A 22941-nucleotide genomic window follows, 5' to 3' on the forward strand; every position below is an offset into this window, starting at 1 on the left:
AGGTGATCTCAATGAAACATAAGATTTTGAGGGGGATTGACAGGGTAGACATTGAGAGGTTGTTTCCCTAGGTGGCTGGAACTTGGGGGCATAGTCTCAGGATAAGGGGTCGGCCATTTAAGACTGAGATGAGGAGGAATTTCTTCACTCAGAGGGTTATGAATCTTTGGAATTCTCCACCTGAAAGGGCTGTGAATGCTGCATCATTGAGTATATTCAAGGCTGAGATAGATCTTTGGACTCTAGGGGAATCAAGGGATATTGTGATCGGGCAGGAAAGTGGAGTTGCGGTCGAAGATAAGCCATGATCTTATTGAATGGCGGAGCAGGGTCGAGGGGCCATATGGCCTACTCCTGCTCCTAATTCTTATGTCATGACACTGCACTTCCACTGTAATTAATTTTCTTCTTTGTCATATCCAAGATGTTGGACTCCAGTTTTCACAGGAAAAACAAACTGAACTATGGATTGTGATCCGGAAACACCAATATAAGTCCTGAAATCCAATGTATTGAATTTAACTTATTCAGTCACCTTGACACAGTGGCCTTGGTCAAAGGTCTTCATTAAGGTTTTTGCACAATGGTTTTTGAGTGGTCAATTTTTCTTCAGCTGCATCAGCATTTTTGAAACTGTTAGTCAGCTTTTCCAAGTATCAATGGTTGATTGTTTTCCCATTTTAAAAAATCTGAAGGTTTCCTTAACTAACTCGCATTAGGCTTTTTCCTTTAGGTGGGAGGGAAGATGAAAAAAAACCAGAAGGGTTAAATTACCCTTGTAGTTTAGAATTTACAAAAATAATCTGAGCCACTGTGTATATCTTTGTAATTTAGTTTATAGATGTACATGCTATAAATGTCCCCCACACCTCTAGCACTACAATGCATATTATGGAAGGCAGACAAAGGACTTTGCTGTTACATTTCACTATTCCCTCTAATTAAGGTCATGAAAAAATTTAAAGTCAGCACCTGATTTTGAGATTTACCTCTTGCTCCCAGTATCATTTAAAGAGCAAAAATTATACCACAACTTTTTTTAATGCAAGCATATGCTGATACAGAATTTTTATTATAGATTGGATCAGTGACTCTAATACGATAGCAAAATACTACGGATGCTGGAAATCCAAAATAACAACAGAAAATGCTGGAAAAGCTCAGCAGGCCAAGCAACATCCGTGGAGAGAAAATAGAGTCAACGTTTCGAGTCAAACCCTTTGTCAAGACCAAAAATACTGGTCTTGACAAAGGGTTTGACTCGAAACGTTGACTGTAATTTCTCTCCACGGATGTTGCCTGGCCTGCTGAGTTTTTCCAGCATTTTCTGTTGTTATTTCAGTGACTCTAATGTTAGGTTAAGCATCGTCCTCCTCCTTCTTCGAGTGTAGTTCAAGCTTCAAATACAAAGAGAAAGAAAAAGAGCACTGGAGAGTGTCCCTTTAAGACTTTGGTGCTACACAGTCATGTGGTTTCCACCACCCCCATTTGTCTCACTTGTCATTTGTACAGGATATCTCAAATTCTTTAAAGCAGAGACAAAAAACAGCAGCATGACTGAGTTGATGCAATAAGGAAGTTAAACACATAAAAAAAGGAACCTATAATTTGTGCTTGGTCAAATAGGAACAGCATTTTTTCCTTCCAATTCTGTCCCCTCCCACTCCTTACTTGAAAGTGGGTACAGATCTAAAAGGAAACCCTCCAATGCCTCAGCCAAGTTACCGTTCTTCATGTGGAAGCTTAGGCTTGGACGTTAGTAGACTATTCAACAGTGGGGGCAAACCAACAATATTGCCGAGCCCTGTCCTGTTGTAACCTGACAGCAACACACACACACACACTTTCTAACAAAGGACATTAAATAAGGGTTAGGAGTGGGAACAGAAGTCTATGGGTTGGGTCTTACTGGAGCGGGGCATCTTGCGACATGCCCTATTAGTTACACAGTTTTCTGCACCCTTTCACTCAAAAGTGTTTTTGCTCCATAGTGTGCTGGCAGTGCAAGCCGATAACAGGGTGGCGAGGGCAACAGGGCAGCTGGGACCTCAGTGAATGGCGCGACCAACAGTGTATCTCCTTAACCAATGAGATTTAAGGATTGAGAATGGAACAGCAGAACAACTGAGAAGGAGGGTGAATTAGAGTCAAATCAGATACAGAACGAGAGAGGGAACGAAAGATTGGATTAAGAGAGAAAAAAACAGAAAAGTAAGAAAAAAAAATTAATTTAAAATTTGGCAGTTTTAAAATCTCCAAGAACAATTTACCACCTGAAGGAATGAGACACCACAGTTTAAATTGTTCAATTTCTGGGCCAGACAGGTTGATAGTCACTGAATTAATAATTATCACATCATTAAAAAGGTATTTATGCAAGTTTTTAAAATAACAGGGAGGCTAAGAGCAAGATGCCGTTTGTGCAATTCAAATCAGCGAAAATTGAGCAGCAAATGCTCGAGAATCGCAACTCACAGCATATCTCTTAATCCCCTAAACTTGCTGATCGATTTTCACATTAATAACGGCATGTGTCGTTAACATGCCATTATTTTTCCAGCAAGATCCGGCCCAATAACTTTTCCCCTCTTCCCTGACTTAGGGACATTGAGACCAATTTCCACAGCCTTACAATTGCCCTGACTTGGATGGGAGCTACAACAAACCACTTGGTACCTTGTGCATTATCAGCTAGATTAGCATCATCTGAGGATCAAACCTGGGATCTTCCTGATCTGTAAGGCTCAGCACCACACTGAATCACTGGGGTAGCCAAGACCCATGGCTGATCTTTTACCTCAACACCACTTTCCTGCACTATCCCCATATCCTTTGATTCCCTTAATATTCAAAAATCTATCGATCGCTGTCTTGAATATACTCAACGACTGAGTCTCCACAGCCCTCTGGGGTAGAGAATTCCAAAGATTCACCACCCTCTGAATGAAGAAATTTCTCATCTCAATCCGAAATGGCCGGCCACTTATTCTGAGTCTGTGACCCCTGGTTCTAGACTCCCCAGCCAAGGAAAACATCCTCCCTGCATCTACCCTGTCAAGCCCTTTAAGATTTTTGTATGTTTCAATGAGATCACCTCTTATTCTTCTAAACTCCAGAGAATATAGGCCTAGTCTACTCAATCTCTCCTCATTAGGACAAACCCCCCATCCCAGGAATCAGTCTGGTGAACCTTGGTTGCACTCCCTCTATGGCAAATATATCCTTCCTTAGGTAAGGAGACCAAAACTGTACACAATACTCCAGGTGTGGTTTCACCAGGGCCCTATATAAATTCAGTAAGACGTCTTTACTCTTATACTCAAATCCTCTTGCAATAAAGGCCAACATACCATTTGCTTTCCTAATTGCTTGCTGTACCTGCATGTTAACTGTTGTATCCGTGTGTTAATAGAGACACTGAAGGCAGGAGTTGGTTTCACAGGTGTTTACTGAACAAAGTCTGGAGGTGAACTAACTGATACAACACAATATACAGGCTTATATAGCCCGAGTGGCCATTACCGGCATTACAGTACACAGGGGGCTCTTAAAGGCACATACACTACAATTCCTCCCCTTTTAGCCAACCAGTACATAATATTTTAAGTAATCATTAATTACATGTTACAAGAACAATAATCTACACATTGCTGCAGTTAATCAATTATAAGTCAGTCTCTCTGGAGGCTTCCTGACTCGGTCCAGATAACGCCCCGGTGGTGTAGTAGTTTCTGGTGGTGTAGTAGGTTCTTTTGGCAAGGCTGATTCGGCTTGAATGCCAGTGTCGGGTTCATCTGGTTCCAGTATCACCGGATCGGAGGTAGATACTATGGGTATCTCTACTTCATCATTAGGCGTATAGAGTTGTGGTGTAGGTTGTCCCTTTTCGGATGACTCTATGATCTGGTCAGCATGGCGCCTTATTATGCTTTCTCCAATGTCCACGGTATACATCAGCGGTCCTAGTCGTGTGCAAATAGTTCCAGGCTGCCATTTCTCGGTACGGTAGTCCCGGGCCAAAACTTGTTGACCTATCTGGAAGGTTCTAGTTGGCCTTTCATTCATGACTTGAAATTGCCGGTTCTCCACGTCCCTTCTGATGTTTAGCTTGATCAAATCCAGCCGGCATCTTAGGCTTCTACTAAAGAACATCATGGCGGGAGTTTGGTTTGTAACCATATGTGTTGCATTCCTGTATGCAAACAAGAAGTTATCTACCTTATGCTGAAGTTTTATGTCTTCATTACCCATGGCCTTTATGGCCTTCTTGAAGGTCTGGACAAACCTTTCAGCCAATCCATTGGTGGCGGGATGGTATGGGGCAGACGTGTAGTGCTTAACCCCATTGTTTTTTAAGAACTTCCTGAATTCTTTGGACACAAATTGCGGTCCATTATCAGAACAGATCTGTTCAGGCAGCCCATTCCTGGCAAATATGGTCCTTAATACTGTGATGGTTTTTTCCGTGGTGGTGGAGGACATCTTTATTACCTACGGCCACTTGGAGTGTGCATCAACCGCGATTAAGAACATTGAGTCCATAAATGGACCAGCAAAGTCGATGTGTACCCTTTGCCATGGAGATGAGGGCCACTCCCATGGATGTAGAGGGGCTTGTGGTGGTGCGTTTTGGACCTTCTGGCATCCTAGGCAGCTCTTGGTCATTTCTTCGATGTCTCCATCGATACCTGGCCACCATACAAACGCCCTGGCTAGGTTCTTCATTTTCACTCCACCCAGATGCCCCTCGTGAAGCTCCTTTGGCACTTTATCCTGGAATTTGGGTGGAATCACCACTCTGGATCCACACATCAAGGTTCCTCGGCACACTGACAGCTGTTCTCTTCTTTGCGAGAATGCTGGCAACAGTGGTTCGCCATGTGCTGGCCATCCCTTCACCGTTAAATCGTAGACTCGTGAGAGAGTCGGGTCATTTCTCGTTTCCCTTTCAATGGCAGAATTTGTTACTGGTAGACATTCGACTATGGTAGAGTGGAACATCTCCACTGGGTCTACTGTAGGTGCCTCTTCTACCGCTGGCAGCGGTAGGCGCGATAAACCGTCAGCATTCCCATGCTGTTTTGATCCTTTATATTCTATGTCATATTGGTGTGCCCCTAGAAAAAGGGACCACCTCTGTAGCCTTTGCGCTGTCATAATGGGAACACCCTTTTTAGGGTTGAATATGGAGATGAGGGGTTGATGGTCAGTCAACAAGGTAAATTTTTGTCCGTGTAGGTAATGGTTGAATTTCTTCACTCCTCATACCAGGCTGAGTGCTTCCCTGTCGATTTGGGCATAGTTACGCGCAGCTGAGTTTAATGAGCGTGACGCAAAAGCTATCGGCCGTTCCGAGCCATCAGGGAATCTATGCGATAATACCGCTCCTACGTCGTAAGGGGATGCATCGCACGCCAGTCTGATTGGCAGTGATGGGTTGTAATGAGCCAAAACTTCCTGGGACGTGATTAAGTCTTTGCATTTATGGAAGGCACGTTTACAGTCTTCGCTCCATTTCCAAATTACTCCTGTTTGTAGCAGTTCATTAAGAGGGTGCAGAAGAGTTGATAAGTTCGGTAAAAATATATGATAGTAATTTATCAATCCCAGGAACGACCTTAATTGTGAAACATTTTCAGGTGCTGGGGCTTTTATGACCGTTTCAATTTTTTCAGGTGACTTATGCAACCCTTCCTTATTAATTATGTGGCCACAATATGATATTTGTTTCTGGAAAAATTCGCACTTGGGGCGATTTGCTCGTAGGCCCCGTTCTCTCAGCCTAGTGAGCACCTGCTCCAAATTGGCAAGGTGCTCGTTGTCGTTTTCTCCTGTTACAAGGATGTCGTCTAGGTAGAATTGAGTCCCCGGAATCCCTTGGAGGACTTGCTCCATAGCTCTTTGCCAGATAGCTGGAGCTGATGCTACTCCGAAAACCAGTCGATTGTACTGGTACAGGCCTTTGTCTGTATTTATCGTGAGATACTTTCTAGAGGCCTCTTCAACCTCCATCTGTAGATATGCCTGTGCCAAGTCAATTTTGGTGAAACGTTTCCCTCCGGACAGTGTGGCGAAAATATCTTCTATCCTCGGAAGAGGATACTGTACCGTGTGAAGGACCGGGTTTACAGTCACCTTGAAGTCTCCACAGATGCGAATTTTTCTCTGTTCTTCAGATTTATCATTATTCAACGTTTTCTTCATGACCGGGACGATGGGTGTTGCCCACTCGCTCCAATCTATCTTGGATAATACGTCTGCCTTTTCCAAATTCTCCAGCTCTGCCTCGACTGCTGGACGAATTGCGTATGGCACCGGTCTTGCCTTAAAAAATTTGGGAATTGCTGCATCTTCCACTTTTACTGAGGCGGTGATGCCTTTCAAGGTTCCTAGTTTCTCTTGAAACACTTCCTTGGCGTTGGCCAAGATGTCTTTTAATCGTTCAGGTATGACGTCATCATCATTTTTTTTCTTACTGGTCACCGTCAGTGCCTGAATGGAGTGCCAGTCTAAACGTACCTTCCTGATCCATTCACGTCCCAACAGCGGTGGACCACCATCTTGTAGAACGTATAAATACAACTTCTGTATTTCCTTGCCGTTGTATACAACAGGCACCCTTATTTTTCCTTTGGGGTATACTTTCTGCCCCGTATATGTTTTCAAGATAATGGATGTGTCTTTTAAAGGTATATGCGGAAATAGCCGCTCGTAATCCCGTCAATTTATGACGGTCAGAGCTGATCCTGTATCTAGCTCCATTTTAACTGGGGGCCCTGCTATCGTGAGGGTAACCCAAATGGTCTGGTAATCTTCTTTGGCAATTACATTATGTAATTTGAGACAGCTTAGTCTCTTGTTTCCGGAGTCGCTATCGCTCTTCTGGTCTTCGGAGCTACTGTCCGTCATCATTTGTACCTTTCTGTACTTTTCTTTATTGATTTTTTTTTTCCTGTCCGTGGATTTTTTTTGTCCAGATCGGCATACCCGTGCAATGTGTCCAATCTTTCCGCATTGCCTGCATGCTTTGTCCTTGAACCAGCAGTCCCTCTGGTCATGGGTGGATCTGCCGCAGCGATAACATCTCTCGAAACCCTGTGTCATTTCATGGGTGCCGAAGTCCTGTGTCTTTTGCTGTATCTCTACAGCTCCTCTTGCGGCTGCTTCGTATGATACAGCCATACTGAAAGCCTTGTCCAGTGTCAAATCTTTCTCAGAAAGCAGCCTTTTCTGTGTTCCTTCACTTAGGAGACCGCAGACGAATTTGTCTCGAAGAGAATCTGCCAGTCCTGCCCCGAATTGGCATTGCTTTGATAGCTTTCTTAATTCGGTGAGGTAATCGGCGTTACTTTCATTCTTGTGCTGATTCCTCTTGAAGAATTTGAATCGTTCCGCTATCAGCAGCGGTGTTGGGTTTAAGTGCTCCTGTAGGGTATCAACAATTTCCTTAAAATTCTTGTCCTTGGTTTGGCTGGAGTGATTAAGTTTCGTAACAGCCCGTATGTCTTTGCGCCCATTAGATTTAGAAGTACTGACGCCTTTTTATCATTTTCTATTCCATTTGCTGTGCAATATACCTCCACTCTTTCCACATATGTGGTCCAATCCTCTATATCATTATCAAAAGCATCAATATTGCCAGCCTTAGGCATCCTGGAAAAAAAGTCACTTCCCGCGCTTTTCTTTCTTTCCTGCAGAAAAGATATGGCGCTTCCCGCGCTTTCCCGCCGCCGCTGCTGCTGCTGACAACGCTGTTTTCCGCGTTTTTAAAAAAAAAAATTTTATTTACAGGTGGAGACTCGTTCCCACCGGACTCTCTGGGACTTTTCCCCCCCTCTGCTAGGTCCGAACGCTGACCTGCTTTGCAGCGCCGGCCGTCTCCCGAGTGCTCCCCCCCGTCTGTTTTTGCTTGCCTCCGCCTTCGCTGCTTGGCCTCGCCACAGAGCCAGCCGATGGAGCCCCAGCCCGCCCAGGAAGGATTATTGCAGTACCTGCCACCAGCTCGGCTAGCTGGTGAAACCACAGTTTTTTTTTCTTGCTTTTCTTCGACTTTGGACGTCTGAGGAATCGATGTCCTTGAGGTGCTGCCGAATTGCAGGTAAGTCCGTTTCCAATTCGTCGCCACTGTTGTATCCGTGTGTTAATAGAGACACTGAAGGCAGGAATTGGTTTCACAGGTGTTTACTGAACAAAGTCTGGAGGTGAACTAACTGATACAACACAATATACAGGCTTATATAGCCCGAGTGGCCATTACCGGCATTACAGTACACAGGGGGCTCTTAAAGGCATACACTGCATTAACTTTCAGTGATTCGTATACAAAGACACCCAGGTCCCTCTGAACACCAGCATTTCCCAATCTCTCACCATTTAAAAAATACTCTGCTTTTCTATTTTTCCTACCAAAGTGGATAACAACACATTTCTCCACATTATATTCCATTTGCCATGTTCTTGCCCACTCACTTAGCTTGTCTTTCTCCCCTTGAAGCCTCTTTGCATCCTCCTCATAACTTACATTCCCACCCAGCTTTGTATCACCAGCAAACTTGGATATATTACATTTGGTCCCCTCATCCAAATAATTGATGTAGATTGTGAATAGCTGAGGCCCAAGCACTGATCCTTGTGGTACCCCTCTAGTTACAGCCTGCCAACCCAAAAATGACCCATTTATTCCTACTCTCTGTTTTCTGTCCGTTAACCAATGCTCAATCCATGTTAGTATATTACCCCCAATCCCATGAGCCTTAATTTTTTGTTTAATAACCTCTTGTGTGACACCTTATCGAATGCCTTCTGAAAATCCAAATACACCACATCCACTAGTTCCCCTTTATCTATTCTGCTAGTTACAATCTCAAAAAACTCTTAACAGATTTGTCAAACACGATTTCCCTTTCATTAATCAGAATTGATTCTGCCCAATCCTATTATTATTTTCTAAGTGCCTTGTTACCACATCCTTAATAATAGATTCTAGCATTTTCTCTACTACTGATGTCAGGCTAACTAGTCTGTAGTTCCCCGTTTTCTCTCTCCCTCCTTTCTTAAATAGTGGGGTTACATTTGCTACCTTCCAATCCGCGGGAGCCTTTCTAGAATCTATGGAATTTTGGAAAATGACAACCAATGCATCCACTATCTCTATAGCCACCTCTTTCAAAACCCTTGGATGTAGGCCATTGGGTCCAGGGCTTTCAGTCCCATTAATTTCTCTAGTACTTTTTTTTTTTTTACTAATACCACTTTCTTTCCGTTCCTCATGCTCGGTAGATCCTTGGTTCTCCACTATTTCCAGGAAGTTTTTTGCATCTTCTTCCGTGAAGACAGACAAAGTATTTGTTTAATTTCTCTGCCATTTCCTTATTCCCCATTATAATTTCTCCTGTCTCAGCCTGTAAGGGACCCACATTTACTTTTGCTAATCTTTTCCTTTTTACATACCTATAGAAGCTTTTACAGTCTGTTTTTATGTCTCTCGCTAGTTTACTCTCATACTCGCCTTATCTGAGGAAGGATGTTCTTGCCATGGAGGGAGTGCAGCGAAGATTCACCAGACTGATACCTGGGATGGCAGGAATGACGTATGAAGAGAGATTGGGTCAATTGGGCTTGTATTCACTAGAGTTTAGAAGAATGAGAGGGGATCTCATTGAAACTTATAAAATTCTAACAGGACTAGGCAGACTAGATGCAGGATGTTCCCGATGGCGGGGGAGTCCAGAACCAGGGGTCACGGTCTAAGGATAAGGGGTAAGCCATTTAGGACTGAGATGAGGAGGACTTTCTTCACCCAGAGAGTGGTGAACCTGTGAAATTCTCTACCACAGAAGGCAGTTGAGGCCAATTCATTAAATATATTTCTTAAGGCTAAAGGGATCAAGGGGTATGGGGAGAAAGCAGGGACAGGGTACTGAATTTGGATGATCAGCCATGATCTCATTAAATGGCGGAACAGGCTCGAGGGGCCGAATGGCCTACTCCTGCTCCTATCTTCAATATTCTTTTTTCCCTTTCTTTTTCAATTTCTTGGTCCTCCTTTGCTGAATTCTAAAATCCTCCTAATCCTCAGGCTTACTACTCTTTTTGGCAATATTATAAGCCTCTTCCTTTGATCTAATACTATTTTTAACTTCTCTTGTTAGCCACGGTTGGACCACTTTTCCAGTGGGGTTTTTGTGCCTTAAAGGAATGTATATTTGTTGTAAATTAAGTATTAATTCTTTAAATGCTAGCCATTGCTTCTCTACCACCATACCTTTTATTGTAGTTTCCCAATCTGCCTTAGCCAACTCGCCTCTCATACCTACGTAGTTTGCTTTGTTTCGATTTAAGACCCTAGTCACTTTCAAACTCAGTATAAAATTCTATCATATTATGGTCGCTCTTCCCTAAAGGCCCCTTTACTACAAGTTTATTAATTAACCCTTTCTCGTTGCACAATACTAGATCTAAAATAGCCTGTTCCCTAGTTGGTTCCTCAACATACTGATCTAGAAAACTATCTTACATACATTCCATGAATTTGTCCTCCACACTATTATTGCAAATTTGGTTTGCCCAGTCTACATGTAGTAAATTCCCCCATGATTACTGTATTACCCTTGTTACATGCGCCTCTAATTTCCTGATTTATACTCTGCCCTACATTACAACTACTGTTTGGGGGCCTATAAACAACTCCCACCAATGTTTTCTGCCCCTTGCTGTTTCTTAGCTCCACCCAAACTGATTCTACTTCCTGATTTTCGGAGCTAAGATCCTTTCTCTCTACTGTCTTTATCCCATCCTTTATTATCAGGGCTGCCCCTCCTCCTTTTCCATTTTGCCTATCTCTTCTAAAAATTAAGTATCCTGGAATATTTAGTTCCCAACCTTGGCCACATTGCAACCACATCTCTGTAATGCCTATTAGATCAAACCTATTAATTTCTATCTGCGTTATTAATTCACCTATTTGGTTGAGAACGCTTCGCACATTCAGATATAGTGCCTTTAGCGTTAGACTTATTTCTATTTTTCCCTGATGTCACCTTAGTCACTGAAAATTGTATGAAAAAGATAAATCCGGAATATTAATTTAATTTCATTTAAAGTATGAGAGTAAGAGAAGGGAACACGAGTTCAAACTAGTAAAAAGGTCAATTTAAAACTGAAATCAGGATGTTCTTCTTCACAGCAAGAATGATCAACACATAAAATAGACTCCCACATGGAGCTGTGGACGTGAAACCCCTGTAATCATTTAAGAAATACTTAGATGCTGCACTGAGGTGATGGGGAATGTGGGGTCTTACTGGATAAATGGACTAAGCTCAGCCAAATGGCTTTCTTCATCTGATGCTTCCAAAATTGTATCATACCATTGTAGAATAGAACATGCATAGCAAATTATCCTTAAAAGGAACAAGTGCAAACAGGTTAGACTAAAGATTCAGATTTTTCCAAATTGTTTCTTTTCCACTTCAGGAAGAATTTTGACATAAACAAGAAGAAAGTGCAATGGCTTGTGTTAAAATCTTGCCCCATTGTAAATAAGCCCCATTAAAATTGTTTTACCAATCTAAGTATATAATACTTGGCAGGATGAAAACTTAATTCAGTACATGTAAATTGTGGGTATTGATTTTAACAGTTCTCAATCATTTATTGACTACCTAGTTTAAAAATCTATGTAAAGTAGTACTATAGTACTGACAGCAAAACAAGAGATAGGAAAGAGAAAGATCAAGAATGAATAGCTTCGAATGGTAATCTACGAGGCCTGCAAAGACTGGTCTCTTTATCTACTAGGACTAGTCAAGCCCTTTCACTACTGGGCTAGAATGTGTACATTGATGACGGTTCAAACTTGTAGATGAGCTTTTCCCCCTTGTTTGCAGTGTGTCTGCACCAGTTATTAATCTAAATTGATTACTTATTAGGTTGGAAACTCATGTCCCTATGTTTCAATGTATATAAAGCAATTTGCTAACAGTTCCCCGTCATTTATAAACCAGCTAGTTTAAACATCTGTGTAATGTAGGCTACAGTATTTACAGCAAATTAGCAAGTTTCGAAATCACTGAACTGTTAAAATCAATGCCAACAATTTGCACTGCACACACTGAATTACTATACAAGTTATTTGAAACTACTATAGGCATGGTGATTAATGGACACAGTTTAATAGAGATTCCTCTCAGGTAACAAAAAAGAGTTGCTACAGGTTTAGGGTTTTCTCTTAGTACAGTGATGCTGGTCACACCCATAAGCAGTCTGAGCATCTTGCGTTTTAGGGGTGTGCCCGTAGTGTTCAATATCTAACTATACGATAGCGTAACCATAGCGATCTGAAATGGATCTGTGTCTTTTGTATGTGCAAACGTTTGCGTCTGCAAACTTTTTGGAGCTGGACCAAGAAAACATCTGGTAACAAAAGACCAGATATGAATACTAAGCTTTTTTTAAATTTCACTGCAAGTGAATATACAGGGCAACTGTTATGATCAGACTCACTTAATATCAATCAGTACAACTTGTCCTTGTGTAATAGTATAAAATGATGAATATACTATACTTCCACATATCAATGGGGCATCTTACTTAACTTAAACAAAATAACTCCTAACTACCTCATGCTAAACATCTGAACCTGGAAAAATTTCACCTTTCAGTTTTGTGTTTTAAAATCTTGACCAACAACCTGTGTCTCTATCTTGCTTGATTTTAAAATCCTTCTGTGTTGACTCAAGAGAAGAGGAGGGCATATGCCAGACAACCCATGCCAAGCATCCAAAACCAGAGACTTTGCAACACAATGGGTGTGAAACAGGCTGACAAGTGACTTAATAGTTATAGTACATGGAGGAAACAACTTCAAAGATTAACTCATTCGGAATTTAACCAGCTTTCACTTCAGTGGCTTTTTTTAAACCACAACTTGTTACGTGGAAAATGGTCCAGAGGAGTTAGGCAATCCTCTGAAATTCCACTTTTTTTATATATGAATTCCCAAACAAAACATTCAACTAAGACAGCACCAAAAATTTCCACCTTGGTGTTGGAATTCTTCAAATTCCCATAAATTCCACTAACATTAACTTTCCAAGTTATTAATAATCAACCTCACCTCAGGGCGACCTTCATAGTACGTCAATCTTGACTTTGTTAAAACAAACAACCTTTCTTTGTAGTTAAGTGGAGAAGTCCGTTTCTTCTGTTGGGATCTTTTAATTAAGGTCTCTTCAAGAATAGGATCTGCATTCATCTCTTCCCTAGATTCTTGTTACGTCCTACTAGTGAGCAGAAGGCCCACTACACTACCAGCTGAAAGAATTTTAAAAAGTGAAGTTTATTATAGGTTTTCATAATAAAAATCAAATTTATAAACTTAAGTGTTCATTTGTTACTAATGATCCATGATTGATTCAAAAATATTAAGTAAGGTGGAATCTTGTTTATCTTTTCATAATCTGCTTTTCAATGAAAAACAATTTTCTTACTTAATTTTTTTTAGATTTTCATAGCTAAAAATCAATCCCTTATTTTTTTTAAATCAAGATTTCAAACTCCAGTATGTAATACTTTATATTTTATTGCCCTCTAAATACAATAAAGCAATTTATAATTTAAATTACATCTATATGCTACAACCTTCTGAACACTAATATGCATTCTAAAATAAAATCAGAAAATGCTGGAAATACTCAGGTCAGGCAGCATCTGTGGAGAGAGAAACAGAGTTAACGGTTTAGGTCGATGACCTGACGAAAGCATTTCTATTTTTATTTCAGATTTCCAGCATCCGCAGTATTTTGCTTTCGTACTAGTATGTGTCGCCGAACACCTCGAGTCTCTTCGCCGGGAGCAAGCGGAAGCCAAGCGCGAGCAGCGCAAGGAGCGCACATCAACCCAAGCACCCCACCCACCCGCCCCTTCAACCACCGTCTGCCCCACCTGTGACAGAGTCTGTAGGACCCGCATTGGACTCATCAATCACCTGAGAACTCATTTTTAATGTGGAAGCAAGTCATCCTCGGTTCCAAGGGACTGCCTAAGAAGAAGTTCTCTTCAGTCATGAATGTTGCCTCTGAATGAGGCAACGTGTTGAACAGCAATACAAGGAGTTAGGCTGGGGGAAATAAATATGTCAACAGGGCTCACTATACCATGCAAAACAAACATTTTATTGGCTGATATGTTACAACACAGTCAGTAGCCATGCAAGGAGAAGGATGCAGTGCATACCTTCCTAAATTCATGACTGAAGGAAAGGTTACAAGTGTGAAGGAAACCAAAGATGAACAATTGCTCACCTGTCTCTTTCATATTCATCCTTAGTTATCTCAACCCAATTTATGAAGTCACAATGTCATCTACTTTGCCTTCCTATGTACAGTAGTTCAGATTTGTCTGCATGAAATTTCATCTGCCATTGTTGTGCACATTTACATATCTTGTCCAACTTGTTCTGTAGTTTGAGCTGCCTCTGTTGATTCCACTGTCCCTCTTAGCTTGGTTCCATTTTGCATTCAGTTTCTGAATCCAGGTCATTTACATAAATTCAAAACAGTAGTGGTCACAACACTGAGCCCTGAAGCATCCCATTCAGTACTTTCTCCTCTCTGACATAACTTCCCTAATGAATACACATTGTGCACAATTCATGTGTACCCTTCAGCCAGCAACTTACCCATTCCCAGAGTTTTATCCTGAATTCCCACAGCTTTGATTTGGATAAATAGCCTTTCATATGGACCTTTAACAAAGGCCGTTTGAAAGTTAAGGTATGCCATTTATAGGTCTTTCCACCATTCGCTTGAGTTATCACTTCATCAACTGGTGGGAAAGCTATGTGTCTCTTCTAGTTACACTTAAGTTATGTAAAACACCTTTAAATGTGTAATGTTTTACCATCCACCAGCTTACTCAGAAATCCATTCTAAGCAATGGTCATCTATGCTATGGACACCTCACAAATGGATATATTTAGAATGCAGTGATGGATTCTAATGTTGCTTTTATAAACTTAATAATGAACTTAAATGAGTATTTTTGCAGCTCAAGGTAGTTGGTTGAATTTGATTTGTAATATCATGGCCAATGATCTCATATTTGTAGAAACAGAATTTTTTGCTTCTGTTATTTCCACACTAGTGCTGCAAATAATGATAAAATGCCAAAAAAAGTCAATATTTACAGCTGAAAGGCTACAGACATTAAAAGAAAATATATTGTCGACGACTACCTTCAACAATTTGATGGGGTACCAACCCATTTTCTCCAAAGTTCCTATATACTGTTTGAAGTTACAATTAAAAGTAACATTGAGCCACAAGAGAAGATAATGAATAAGCAACACTATGAAATATTTGCTTTCTGCCCAACCCTTTTTGGTGAAATATTCCACTAGAAGTTATTCCCAGACAATGAATGAGAAACTAACATAAAAAAATTAACAGCAATTCTCAACATATAACTAAACTAAATTATATTTTAGCATATCATAAAAGTCTTAAGAATCACAAAATAATTGGTCTAGTTTTTACTACATGAACAGATTTCTAATTTCAATTATTTAAGAAAGGAGGAAGAGAGAAACCAGTTAACTACAGACCAGTTAGTTTAACTTCAGTTGTGTGAAGTTAGTGGAATCTATCATCATAGTCAGGGTGACTGAGCACTTGGACATGCAAAGCCTAAACAAAGTCAGTATGAATTTGCGATGGGCGAGTCTGACTAATCTAGTTGAATTTGGGGTCACTCGCATGATGGACACCCAAAAAGGTTCCTCACAAGAGATTATTTGCAAAAATGCAAATGCGCAAAATTGGGAGGTAACCTTATTACATGGGTTGACAATTAGTTGGGACAGAGAGCAGCAGCAAAAGGAATGTTCTCTGGTTGGTGGAGTAAGAAAGTGGTGTTCCCCAAGGATCTATACTAGGGCCTCAGCTTTTCACCATACACATGACTTGGATGAAGGAAGAGAGAATTGTATATCCAAGTTTACAGATGACACTAAGTTACGAGGGATAGTAAGCTGTGTAAGTGGGAGCAGGATGTTACAAGGGCATAGACAGATTAAGTGAGTGGGCAAAACGATGGTAGATGGAGTTCAATGTGGGGAAGTGTGAGGTCATCCACTTTGGATCCGAGAAAGACAAATCTGAAAATGTTCTTAATGGTGAAAGACTACAAGCTGTGAAGGAGCAAACGGATTTTGCTGTCATGTACACAAATCACTAAATGCTGGGGGTGATCTAATCGAGGTGCTCAAAATGATAAAGGGATTCAATTGAGTAGATACAGAGAAACTATTTCCAGTGGTGGAGAAATCCAGAACAATGGGGGGCATTATCTTAAAACTAGACCTTGGCGTGAAATTCAAACAATGCTAGTGGAAATCTGGAACCCTCTCCCCAAAAAGCTGTGGATGTTGGGTTGATTGAAATTTTTAAGACTGAGATAAATAGATTTCAGCAAAGGCCTGAGCTTCATCCCCTTACGCCCCCATCTGAATGAATTTCGAGCTCGGCACGATGCTGAGCTCTTCTTCTGTCGCCTTCGTCTCCGTGCCCACTTCTCTGGCCAGGAGTCTTCCCCCCGCATGGCTGATCCTTTCTCCCGCTTTCTACATTCTCGTTCTACCTGGACCCCTCCCTCTGGCCTCTTACCCTCTCTAGATCTTTTCATCACTAACTGCCGACGTGACATCGGCCGTCTCCATTTCTCTGCTCCCCTCTCTCACTCCAACCTACCTCCCTCTGAACTTGCAGCACTCCGTTCGCGCCGATCCAACCCTAACATTATCATTAAACCTGCTGATAAGGGTGGTGCTGTTGTTATAACAACAGAAAATGCTGGAAATACTCAGCAGGCCAGGCAGCATCCGTGGAGAGAGAAACAGAGTTAACGTTTCAGGTCTGGGACCCTTCATCAGAACTGGAAAAAGCTGGAGATGTAACAGATTTTAAGCAGGTGCAGAGACGGGGGGGTGGGGGGGGGGCGGGTTTAGGAGGGGAGGAAGGAATTGAAAGAACATGCTGTGAAAATGTTGCAAATGGGAATGGCAAAATCATACTGCATGAGAAAATGGGGGCAGGGATTATTATCTGAAATTGTTGAACTCTATGTTGAGTCCGGCAGGCTGTAAAGTGCCTAATCAAAAGATGAGGTGCTGTTGTTCCTCGAGCTTACGTTGAGCTTCATTAGAACAATGTAATAGGCCGAGGACAGAGAGATCAGGGTGGGAGTGAAGTGGAGAATTAAAGTGACAGGCGACTGGAAGCTCAGGGTCACCCTTACGAACTGAACGGGGGTGTTCCGCAAAGCGGTCGCCCAATCTGCGTTTGGTCTCCCCAATGTAGAGGAGACCGCATCGTGAGCAGCGAATACAGTATACTAAATTGCAAGAAGTACAAGTAAATCGCTGTTTCACCTGGAAGGGGTGTTTGGGGCCCTGAACAGTGGGAAGGGAGGAGGTGAAAGGGCATGTGTTGCATCTCCTGCGCTTGCATGGGAAGGTGCCAGGTGAAGGAGAAGGGCTGTTGGGGTGACCGTGCAGAAGCTGAACGACAACTCTCCAACACCTCCTCCTACCTCCGCCTGGACCATGACCCCACTAGCAAACATCAAGCCATTGTTTCCAAGTGTGTCACTGACCTCATCTCCTCTGGAGATCTTCCCTCCATGGCCGCCAACCTCATAGACCCCCAACCCCGCACAGCCCGCTTCTACCTCCTTCCCAAGATCCACAAACAGGACTGCCCTGGTAGACCCATCGTTTCAGCCTGTTCTTGCCCCACGGAACTTATCGCTTCCTATCTCGACTCTATTTTTTCTCCCCTTGTCCAGTCTCTTCCCACCTACATTCGCGACTCTTCCGACGCCCTCCGTCACTTTAACAGTTTCCAGTTTCCTGGCCCCAACCGTCTCCTTTTCACTATGGACGTCCAATCCCTCTACACCTCCATCCCCCACCAGGACGGCCTTCGGCCACTCCGTTTCTTCCTTGAACAGAGGCCCAACCAGTCCCCATCCACCACCACCCTCCTCCGCCTTGCTGAACTTGTTCTCACATTGAACAACTTCTCCTTTGACTCCACTCACTTCCTCCAAATTAAAGGTGTTGCTATGGGAACCCGCATGGGCCCTAGCTATGCCTGCCTGTTCATGGGATATGTGGAACATTCTTTGTTCCAGTCCTACTCAGGTCCCCGCCCTCACCTCTTTTTCCGGTACATCGACGACTGTATTGGTGCCGTTTCCTGCTCTCGCCCTGAACTAGATAAGTTCATTCACTTTACTTCCAATTTCCACCCTTCCCTCACCTTCACATGGTCCATCTCCGACTCCTCCCTTCCCTTCCTTGACTTCTCCGTCTCCATTTCTGGCGATCGGCTTTCGACAAATATCCACTACAAGCCCACCGACTCCCATAGCTACCTGGACTACACTTCCTCCCACCCCGCTTCCTGTAAGGACTCTATTCCATTCTCCCAGTTTCTCCATCTCCGCCGCGTCTGTTCTGACGATGCCACCTTTCATACCAGTGCTTCCGACGTATCTTCCTTTTTCCTCAACCGAGGATTCCCCTCTACTGTGGTTGACACGGCCCTTCACCGTGTCCGTTCTATTTCCCGCACTTCTGGTCTCACAACTTCCCCTCCCTCCCAGAACCATGATAGGGTTCCCCTTATCCTCACCTTTCACCCCACCAGCCTCCACATTCAACGGATCATCCTCCGCCATTTCCGCCACCTCCAACGTGATCCCACCACCAAACACATCTTCCCCTCACCTCCCCTTTCAGCAATCCGAAGGGACCACTCCCTCCGCGACACCCTGGTCCACTCCTCAAACACCCCCAACAGCCCTTCTCCTTCACCTGGCACCTTCCCGTGCAAGCGCAGGAGATGCAACACATGCCCTTTCACCTCCTCCCTTCCCACTGTCCAGGGCCCCAAACACCCCTTCCAGGTCAAACAGCGATTTACTTGTACTTCTAGCAATTTAATATACTGTATTCACTGCTTACGATGCGGTCTCCTCTACATTGGGGAGACCAAACGCAGATTGGGCGACCGCTTTGCGGAACACCTCCGTTCAGTCCGTAAGGATGACCCTGAGCTTCCAGTCGCCTGTCACTTTAATTCACTGCTTCACTCCCACTCTGACCGCTCCGTCCTCGGCCTATTACATTGTTCCAATGAAGCTCAACGTGAGCTCGAGGAACAGCACCTCAGATTAGGCACTTTACAGCCTGCCGGACTCAACATCGAGCTCAACAATTTCAGATAATAACCCCTGCCCCCATTTTTCATGCTGTATGATTTTTGCCACTCCCATTTGCAACATTTTATCTTTCCTGCCTTACAAAAGTACAGGATGTTCTTCAATTCCTTCCTCCCCTCCTAAACCCCCCCCCACCCCCCCACCCCCCCACCCCCCGTCTCTGCACCTGCTTAATATCTTTTACATCTCCAGCTTTTTCCAGTTCTGATGAAGGGTCCCAGACCTGAAACGTTAACTCTGTTTCTCGCTCCGTGGATGCTGCCTGGCCTGCTGAGTATTTCCAGCATTTTCTGTTGTTATTTTAAATAGATATTTGTTAGGTAAGAGTATCAAGGAATATGGAACAAAGTAGAGTAAATGGAGTTGAGGTACAAATCAGCCATGATTTAATCAAATGGCGGAACATCCTCCTCACAGCACACACGCCCACCCAGCTTTGTGTCGTCTGCAAACTTGGAGATATTACATCTAGTTCCCTCGTCTAGATCATTTATATATATTGTGAATAGCTGGGGTCCTAGCACCGATCCCTGCGGTACCCCACTAGTCACTGCCTGCCACTTGGAAAAAGACCCGTTTATTCCAACTCTTTGCTTCCTGTCTGCCAACCAGTTCTCTATCCAAGACAGTACCTTACCCCAATCCCGTGTGCGTTAACTTTGCACAGTAATCTCTTATGCGGGGCCTTATCGAAAGCCTTCTGAAAGTTCAAATACACCACATCCACTGGTTCTCCCTTATCTATTCTACCAGTTACATCCTCAAAAAATTCCTCACGATCAAATAATCCCTGCTGGAATGTATTATGTATCATGTGGCAGGATTGAGTTGATTGCGATGCCTGCGTTCTCCTAACACTTACCACCTAGAGCTCACACATGAAGAATGGTCACTTGGGCAAGGTAACACACAGCGAGTTCTGGAATGTATTGCCTGAAAGGGTGACGGAAGAAGAATCAATAATAACTTTCCAAAGGGAATTGGATAAATATTTTAAAAAGGAAAAGTTTGCAGTGTTATGACAAAGGAGCAGGGGAGTGGGACTAATTAGATAGCTCTACCAAAGAGCTGGCACAATATGCCAAATGGCCTCCTTTAGTGCTACCACCCCATCTCCAACTTCCCCTTCCTCTCCAAAGTCCTTGAACGTGTTGCCTCACAAATCCGTGCCCATCTTTCCCGCAACTCCATGTTTGAATCCCTCTAATCAGGTTTCCGCCCCACCACAGTACCGAAACAGCTCTCATCAAAGTCACAAATGACATCCTTTGTGACTGTGACAAAGGTAAACTATCCCTCCTCATCCTTCTTGACTTGTCTGCAGCCTTTGACACGGTTGACCACTCCATCCTTCTCCAACACCTCTCCACCGTCGTCCAGCTGGGTGGGACTGCACTCGCCTGGTTCCATTCTTATCTATCTGATCCTAGCCAGAGAGTCACCTGCAATTGGTTCTCTTCCCACTCCCGCATTCTTACTTCTGATGTCCCCCAAGGATCTATCCTTGGCCCTCTCCTATTTCTCATTTACATGCAGCCCCTTGGTGACATCATCCAAAAACACAGCGTCAGTTTCCATATGTACGCTCACGACACCCAGCTCTACCTCACCACCACTTCCCTTGACCACCCCCCTCTCCACAGTCTCTAAACTGTCAGACTGCTTGTTCGACATCCAGGTCTGGATGAGCAGAAATTTTCTTCAATTGAATATAGGGAAGACCAAAGCCAATGTTTTCGGTCCCTGCCACAAACTCCGTTCCTTTGCCACTGACTCCATCCCTCTCCCTATCAGTTGTCTGAGGCTGAACCACACTGTTCACAACCTTGGTGTCATATTTGACCCTGAAATGAGCTTCTGACCACATATCCGCAGCATAACTAAGACCGCCTATTTTCACCTCCGTAACATTGCCCATCTCCACCCTTGCCTCAGCTGCTGAAACCTCATCCATGCCTTTGTTACTTGACTATTCCAACACATTCCTGACTGGCCTCCCATGTTCTACGTTACGTAAATTTGAGGTCATCTAAAACTCAGCTGCCCGTGTCCTAACTCACACCAAGTCCCGTTCACCCATCACCCCTGTGCTCGCTGACCTACACTGGCTCCCGGTTATGCAATGCCTCAATTTCAAAATTCTCACCCTTGTTTTCAAATCTCTCCATGGCCTCGCCCCTTCTTACTTCTGTAATCTCCTTCAGCCCCATAACACCTCCCAACACCCCCGCCCCCGTCCCCCGAGATATCTGCGCTCCTCTGATTATAATCGCTCAACCATTGGTGGCCCCGCCTTCCATTGCCTCAGCCCTAAGCTCTGGAATTCCCTCCCAAAACCTCTCCTCCTCTCTGACGCTCCTTAAAACCTACCTCTTTAACCAAGCTTTTGGTCATCTGCCCTAATTTCTCTTTATGTGGCTCAGTGTCAAATTTATTGTCTTAATACTCCTGTGAAGCATCTTGGGGCATTTTACTACGTTAAGCCTGCTATACAAATACAAGTAATTGTATGGTTCTATCTAATGATGATGCAGGTTGAGGGCAGGTTTGGATATGGCAGGGGTTCCAGGCCCAGGATGCAGGGCAGGGGGAGTTGGGGAACTTTTTAAGAATTGCATTCCAAGGAGATTATTCATTTTAATTTTCTTATATATGTTTTTATTATTATTGTCTCTAAATCCCACTCAAACCTCAAACTTGCATAATAAGTGAAAAGTAAAGCTGTAACACCACACTTATACAAAATTATATGGAATGTACATCATTAAAATATTTTATCCAACATTCTTTAACCATATAAATTTTGATTCAGCACTTGCTTTGCTTTTGATTTATTTATCAGTCTAAAATTGGTACTTGAGAAACTATATGGAACTAAAAGCTGACAAGTTCTGATAGCCTACATCCTCAGGTTCTAAAAGAGGTGGCTGCAGAGATAGTGGATGCATTGGTTGTGATCTTCCAAAATTCCCTAGCTTCTAGAATGGTCACAGTGGATTGCAAGGCAGCAAATGTAAGGGGTCGGCCATTTAAGACTGAGATGAGGAGGAATTTCTTCACTCAAAGGGTTGTGAATCTTTGGAATTCTCTACCCGATAGGGCTGTGGATGCTCAGTCGTTGAGTATATTCAAGGCGGAGATAGATAGATTTTTGGACTCTAGAGGAATCTAGGGATATGGGGATCGGGCAGGAAAGTGGCGTTGAGGTCGAAGATCAGCCATAATCTTATTGAATGGCGGAGCAGGCTCGAGGGGCCGTAAGGCTTACTCCTGCTCCTATTTCTTATGTTCTTATGAAATGAATAAAATCGGGAATGCGCAAGAGGCCAGAATTGTGCTGTGCAGAGATCTGGGAGGGTTGTAGGATTTTAGAGATATGGAGGGGCGAGGCCATTTGGGATTTGAAAACAAGGATGAGAATTTTAAAAATCGAGGCTTAATGATGTTTGTTGAGGCACAAAGTTGTCCAGGACACTGTGATAACTCCCCTGCTCCTCTTCGAATAGTGCCATGAGAACTTCTGCTTTCACCTTGGTTTAATATTTCATCCAAATGATAATGATGAATTTATACAAAACATTGGTTAGGTCACAATTAAGAGTACTATGTGTAGTATTGGATGTCCCATTGTAGAAAGGACATTAAAGCCATAAAGAA

General features: G+C 43.1%; 1 protein-coding gene across 3 annotated transcripts in view; it reads right to left on the reverse strand.

Moving 5' to 3' along the window:
• tec (tec protein tyrosine kinase) overlaps window positions 1-22941 on the reverse strand; it is a 422823-nt gene that overhangs the window by 398114 nt on the left and 1768 nt on the right. For 2 of the 3 annotated variants that reach the window (XM_085969866.1, XM_085969857.1), the window contains exon 2: window positions 13118-13314. In XM_085969866.1, coding sequence (XP_085825992.1) covers window positions 13118-13255 — 138 coding nt within the window. In that variant the 5' untranslated portion in view covers window positions 13256-13314. Of the gene's footprint in view, window positions 1-13117; window positions 13315-20146; window positions 20238-22941 lie in introns of those variants that run through there. The other variant, XM_085969875.1, reaches the window with a different exon arrangement.

Source organism: Somniosus microcephalus, chromosome 2 (assembly GCF_052327205.1).
Source record: "Somniosus microcephalus isolate GS21.2 chromosome 2, FLI_Smic_1.0, whole genome shotgun sequence".
NCBI lineage: Eukaryota > Metazoa > Chordata > Chondrichthyes > Squaliformes > Somniosidae > Somniosus > Somniosus microcephalus.